Raw genomic sequence first — 6,826 nt, 5'->3', positions numbered from 1 at the left:
CGACTGATCTGCCTCGCCAGAGAAGAGCGCAATGATGGTGTTAACTTGGGCCAGTGAAGCAACGTCCTCCACAACTAGGTTGAAGAACAAAACGACAGCAACGTGTCTGTTCCCCTTCCCCCAATTCCCCAGCACTGTTCCCATCCCCCCAATTCCCCAATAAAAATCTTAAAAAAAAAAAGAACAACAACATTAACAACAAAAAACAAGTGTTGGTGAACATGTGGAGAAATTGAAACCCTGTACATTGTTGGTACAGCTGCTAAGGAAAACAGTATGGAGGCTCCTAAAAAATTAAAAGTAGAATGATCCAGCAACCCTACATCTGGTATTTATCCAAAGAATATAAATCAGGTTCTCCAAATGATATTAACACTACTATGTTCACTGTAGCACTATTTACAACAGCCAAGTTGTAGAAACAACCTAAATGTCCATCAACAGATGAATGAATAAAGAAAATGTGGTATGTAAAGACAATGCATTATTCAGTCTTAAAAATGAAAGAAATCCTCCCATATGTGACAACATAGGTGAACATTTAGGACATTGTGCTAAGTGAAGTAAGCGATTAACAGAGGGACAAATACTGTATGATTCCACTTTAATGAGGTATCTAAAATAGTCAAAGTCATAGAAGCATGGAATAAAATGGTAGTTGTGAGGGAGTGGAAGTAGGAGGAAATGAGGAGTTATTAATCAACGGGAATTAAGTTTCAATAATGCAAGATGAATAACTTCTAGAAATCTGCTGTACAACATTGTGCATACAGTTAGCAATACAGTATTATACACTTAAAAATCAATACTGTATTATACACCTAAAATATATTAAAAGGGTAGATCTCATATAAGTATTCTTACCACAATAAAATTTTAAAACATTTGTTTTTAATTTAATAAACTTTAAAGATGTGAATGCCAACAACAGAAAGAAGCTTCCAGATAACATATCATTTCCTCTGCCCGGGAATAAAGTGGTCTTTCCTAGAATGTTAACAATCATGCAAGCTCATTAGTTTCCTCAAATGAAATACTTTGATCCAATAAACTAACCTTACCAATAAACTCCAATCTTAAAAGTCTTGCTGGCTTTTTGTTTGTTTGTTTGTTTGTTTGTTTTTTAAGATGTTATTGGGGAATTGGGGTAGGGGAATAGTGTTTGGCAATTGGGGAGGGGGACCAGACAAGTTCTTGTTCTTCAGTCTTCATTGTGGAGGGCGCTAGTTGCCATCTGGCTTCCCATCAGCAGCTCGTGGCCTCTAAGCTCAAGGTGCTGTGTTCAATCTTAGTTGCNTTTTTTTACACACTAACTGTTTTTTTACTTCTGTATCCAACTTCAGCTATAAAACCCTTACCCACTAAGACTTAGCTGCTGGTCTCCCCTTTGAGAGACAGCCCCAGGTCTGGTCATAGACTCTTTGGAACGAAAATTCTCTTATACAAGTTTTGTTTAGGAGCCTTAAACTTAACACTTTGACTCGACACATGTGTGCTAGGCACTGTGCTAGGTGGGAGCGGGGAATGATAGTAGTGAAAAAACCAAATCCCTTAATTCATGAAGCTTACATTTGTCAATGAAAAAACATCCAGCCTAAGAGAAAGCTTATAAGAGTTTACTTGAGCCAAACTGAAGACAATTACTGGGAAGCAAAATCTCAATGGATTGAGAAAATGCTCCACAAAATGGTGTTTTACAACTTATTTTATACATAGAATCAAATCAGGAGGGTTATATGAAATCCACTGGTGGTAGATTAAGGGGTGGGAGAAAGTTAAGTGGGGAAATTTCTGGGATTGGATAAAAGTAAATTGGAGAGACAGGTACTTCTACATAGGTGAGTATGGGATAGTTACTAGTTCACATTTTACAGCACATAGAGATGTTAATCAGGGGACAAGAATAACATTGTGAGATTCCGTAGTTTCCTCGCTCTGGTCCAGAAAAAGGGGATTACTCTGACATGCCAAGGGCATGTTATCTTAGATGCAAAAAGACAATAGACAGACTCACTTAAGGTAAAGATTGACCTTTGTCAAGGAAGCTACACACTAAAGATGTGACTTCCCGCCATGCCCCACCTTAGTTAGGAATTTTTATGTTCACACCACCCTATGAGGTTAGTTTTCAGTCTCCTGAGCTTGTCGGGTTTAACATGTGGCCCCTTTTCCATTCACACACTCTAGTTAGAGAGATTGACACAGAGCAAAGGGAATAGAGAGGGAGCAGGTGGTGGCTTTAGACAAGGGTGACCAGAGTTGGCTTTCCTGACCACGTGACATTTGTGCAGGACTGAATGAAATGACAGAGCTGGCCTCACTAGTGAATAGGGAAAGGCCACACCAGGCAATGGGAACTGCAGGTGCAAAGGACTTGGGACAGGAACTTGTTTGGCATGATCAGGGAACAAGCAGGAGGGATGGGGGAGGGCTGGAGCAGCATGAGGGTGTTGAGGTAGGGGATGAAGTTAGTAGGAGATGGGGCAGGTGAGGTAGAGAAGGACCTGATCATAGGGCCCTGCGGTCCACAGCAAGGGGTGGAGATCTCGTTCCAAATGGGGTGGGAAAGGTTTGCTGAGACTGCACGTTGGGACATGAGAGGAAAGTGAAGTGTTAGGATCATGCAAAGGTCTTTACCCAGGCAACTGGAAGTGTTTCTGGAGTTTCGGGTCTTCTTGCCAACACAGCGAAGAATCAAGGGTCAGCAAGCTGATTAATGTGCAAGCAGGTTTTATTAGTGATACTTTCTCAGGGAAGAGAAAGAGCCTAGCCGAGATGGGAGAGAGAGGCACTGGCTCCCGATTTTAGTGATAGGTTCTTGGGGAACAGACTGGGCCTAGCTGAGGTGGGAGGAAGAGGCATAGGTTCCTGGTATTAGTAAGAGAGAGACAGAGAGACACACAGAGAAATACAGAGAGACACAAAGAGAGAGACAGAGAAAGACCTATGCCCCTTGTCCCAAGGACTTATAGTTTTCTGGGTGGGGTGAGGGAGTTACATATTGATTTGTTGGCTAAAGATGGTGCATGCTCTTCCACAGTAGGGCATGACCTCCTAAGATGGGGGGAGGTCTGTTGACTCAGATCCTTATCTTGCTCCAGGCCACCTCTCCTCACCTGTTGTAAAAACAGATATGTGGCTGGAAGCAGTTAATCAAAGCTATTTATGAGCTTTTTCTGTAGGCACCATGGACCCCCTCTCACTCCTCCCCCTTCTCCTACATTTTCTAGCTTCTACCTAACAGAATGATGGAGATGCCATTAAGTGAGGCAAAGGAGACTGGAAAGAAGCTCAAAAGGACTTCAATTTACACGTGCTACATTTGAGAGCTCATTAGATCTCCAAGGGGAGCTGTAAAGGAGTCATCTGGATCTTTCTGTCTACAACACACAGCAGGTGTCAGAGTAGCAGCTGTCAGTGCAGAAGGGGCGTTTAAAGCCCTGAGATGGGATGAGATTCTCGAGTGAGTACACACACAGAAGTGGTCCAAGGCCTGAGCCCTGTGACTCTCCAAAATCCAGACTCTACAGCATGAAGACAAGAGGAGCCAGCAGAACTAACTGACTAGCTAGTCAGATGACAAGAAAACCGATAGAGCTTGGTGTCCCACAAGTCAAGGGAAGCAAGAGTTGCAAAGAGAACAGAGTGATTAACTACATCGAATGCTGCCAAGAGGCCCAGTAAGGTAAGGACTCACTCACCACTAGATTTGACAGCAGGAAGGGAGGACACAGAAAACTGGATATCCACACGCAAAATAATGAAATTGAATGCTTATCTCACACTATACACAAAAATCAATCCAAAATAGATTAAAGACTTAAACATAAGACCGGAAAGTATAAAACTCCTAGAAGAAACAGGAAAATCTTCATGACTTTGGTCTTGACAATGATTTCATAGAAATTATACCAAAATGGCAACAAAAGCAGAAATAAACAAGTAGAGCTATGCGAAACTAAAGGCTTCTGTACAGCAAAGGAAATAATCAACAGAGTGAAAATGTAATCAATGGAATGGGGAAAATATTTGCAAACTATATATCTATAAAGGATTAGTCTACAAAATATATAAATAATTCCTACAACTCATCAGTAAAAAAATAAAAACTAATAGCCCAGTTAAAAAATGGGCTAAAGATTTGATTAGACATTTCTCAAACATATACAAATAGCCAACAGATATATGAAAAGATACTCAGTGCCACTAACCATCAGGTAAATGCAAATGAAAACCATATCACCTCAAGCTATTCAGGATGGCTATTAAGAACAACAACATTAGGGGCCGGCCGAGTGGTACATTGGTTAAGAGCTGGCTTGGGACGCCAGAGGGCCCTAGTTTGGATCCCACATATGAGGGCAAGTGACACTGCCTTCTACAGCTAAGATGCTGAACAACAGCTCAACCTGGAGCTGGGCTGCCGTGAGTCGCCAGCAATGGCATAGGCTGCAGTCCCTGCTGCAGTGGGTTGTGATGGGCTACCATGTATAGCCAGCAGCATCCAGAAGCCAGTGACTGATCTGCCTCACCCGGGGAGCGCGCAATGATGGTGCCAACTTGGGCCAGTGAAGCAACGTCCTCCACAACTAGACTGAAGAACAAAAGGACAGCAACTTGTCTGTTCCCCTTCCCCNTTGAAAGCGCCGCCGGGAGGCTGTGCACCGCCTTCTGGTGCCTTGAAAAGCTTGCTGGGGTGGTGTCTGCAGAACTGTGGGACCGGTTCAGTGAGAGAACAGTGAATGAATGAGAGAAGGATCAAAGAAACCAAGCAGAATTTAGGGGCAGGTTTCTGGAGGGCAGATACAGAGTTGCCTGTAGTATCCATCAGTAGATTCCAGAATCTTCTGCTCTTCAGCCCCATGCAGGGAGACCATGCCTAGACCCAGGAAGAGGCTGGCTGGGGCTGCTAAGCCATACAGGAAGGGGCCAGCAGAAAAATATACCAAGACTTAGGAACCAGATGAGGCATCAACTAAAGTGGTGAACTCTAGCCCTCAGAAGACATCAACCTCTAAAAATTGTGGGAAGAATCTAAGCAACTGCTGGCTGACGACGTCAGAGCCAGAAAGCCGACTAGAGAAAGGTGTAGATGTGAAGTTCAGCATTGAGGACCTCAAAGCGCAGCCCAAGCAGACAGCATGCTGGGATGGTGTTCGCAACTACCAGGCCTGGAACTTCCTTAGAGCCATGAAGCTGGAGGAAGAAGCCTTCTTCTACCATAGCAACTGCCAAGAGCCAGGCATGTCAGGACTTGTGAAGATTGTGAAGGAGGCTTACCCAGACCACACACAGTTGGAAAAAAAGCAATCCTTATTATGACCCATCCAGCAAAGAAGACAACCCTAAATGGTCCATGGTGGATGTACAGTTTGTTCGGATGATGAAGCGTTTCATTCCCCTGGCTGAGCTCAAAACCCATCACCAAGCTCACAAAGCCACTGGTGGCCCTTTAAAAAATATGGCGCTCTTCACTCAGCAGAGACGCTCAGTTCAGCCCCTGACCCAAGAGGAGTTTGGTTTTGTTTTGAGTCTGGAGGAAAAGGAACTGAGATAACTGAGACACTCGCTGGAATGGGCAAGACATTACTCCAAAGAAGTGAAGTTTCTATTAAGACACAAGGAGGTGTAAGGATACTTGCTTGCTATTATCATCTGGGGTTATCTACATAGGGGGATTTTGTGTACTTTTCTCAATAAAACACTGATATCAAAAAAAAGATAATAGAAGACTATAGCCTGTTAAGCACAGGATATATAGCTCTGTTTTTCCTGCTCTTGAGATAACATCACTGACTTACAATCCCAAGATGTTTTACAGAAATCTATAAGCAAGAAAGATTACCTTACCAGTCATGAAGACACCAAACAGGATGCCACCAAGTACTAAATAAATGAAATTAAGAAAATTGCTGAAGCTTGCACAAGAAGTGACCAATCAACACATCCCACTACCCAGAACCCCTTACTCATACTTACTCATGACTTTTTGCCTTTAAAAGCCCCCCAATTATAAGCCATCAGGGAGTCTGGGTTTTTAAACAATAGCTTCCAGTTGTCCTCAGGTGGTACCCAGCAATAAAATGACCCTAATTCCTCCACTGCAATTCTTGGTGTTTGGCTCTGCTGTGCACCAGGTGGGTGAATTCTCTTATTCATAGCATCCATTAGGACTTAATATACAAGTTTTGGTTTCACAATACTGGGCAGGGAAAATGTTCCCAGCCAGACATAATAACCATTCCTATTTAAATATTCAGGTAAAATTGACAAAACTGTTAGGTAGAAGTTAAAAAATGTAGAAGGAGGAGGGGTGGGAGGGGGTCCATAGTGCCTATAGAAAAAGCTCATAAATAGCTTTGATTGGCTGCCTCCAGCCACGTATCTGTTTTTACAACAGATGACAAGAGGTGGTCTGGAAAAGCCAAGGATCTGAGCCAACAGACCTCCAGCCATCTTAGGAGGTCACGCCCTCCTGTGGAAGAAAGAGCAGGCACCACTTTTCCCACCAAATCAATATGTAACTCCCTCACCCCACCCAGCAAACTAGAAGCCCTCAGGACAAGGGCTCTCTGTGGTCCTTGAGATCTCTCCTCCTTTTTGTCTCCCACTTTCTTTCTCTTTCCTTTCTTTCTCTCTCTCTCTTTCTTTCTCTCCCTCCCTCTCCCTCACCTCTGCTAGGCCTGTTCTCTTCCCTGAAAATGTATCACTAATAAACCCTGCTTGCATGTTAATCAGCTTGCTGACCTTTGATTCTCTACTGCATCGGAAAGAAGAATCGAGACTCCAGTAACATAACTCCTTTCATAATACTTGCTTAAACAAT

The 6,826-nt window shown here is 43.2% G+C and overlaps 2 protein-coding genes across 2 annotated transcripts in view; both read left to right on the top strand.

Moving 5' to 3' along the window:
• The window catches only part of RNF113A (ring finger protein 113A), a 20,883-nt gene extending 17,085 nt beyond the window's left edge, over positions 1 to 3,798 (top strand). Inside the window, exon 3 of the mRNA XM_019667862.1 lies at positions 3,231 to 3,798. The gene's annotated coding sequence lies outside the window, so the exon portion shown is untranslated. The remainder of the gene's footprint in view (positions 1 to 3,230) is intronic.
• A 1,062-nt stretch (positions 3,799 to 4,860) lies between these two features.
• On the top strand, positions 4,861 to 5,632 carry LOC109396210 (thymocyte nuclear protein 1-like). Its single transcript, XM_019667840.1, is given in 2 exon segments — positions 4,861 to 5,301; positions 5,303 to 5,632. Coding segments are annotated over 2 exon segments (681 nt in total). The 5' UTR covers positions 4,861 to 4,875; the 3' UTR covers positions 5,558 to 5,632.
• The last annotated feature ends 1,194 nt before the right edge of the window (positions 5,633 to 6,826 follow it).

This window comes from Hipposideros armiger, unplaced genomic scaffold, assembly GCF_001890085.2.
Source record: "Hipposideros armiger isolate ML-2016 unplaced genomic scaffold, ASM189008v1 scaffold_508, whole genome shotgun sequence".
NCBI classification, from domain to species: Eukaryota; Metazoa; Chordata; class Mammalia; order Chiroptera; family Hipposideridae; genus Hipposideros; species Hipposideros armiger.
This window is presented reverse-complemented; position numbering and strand designations above follow the sequence as displayed.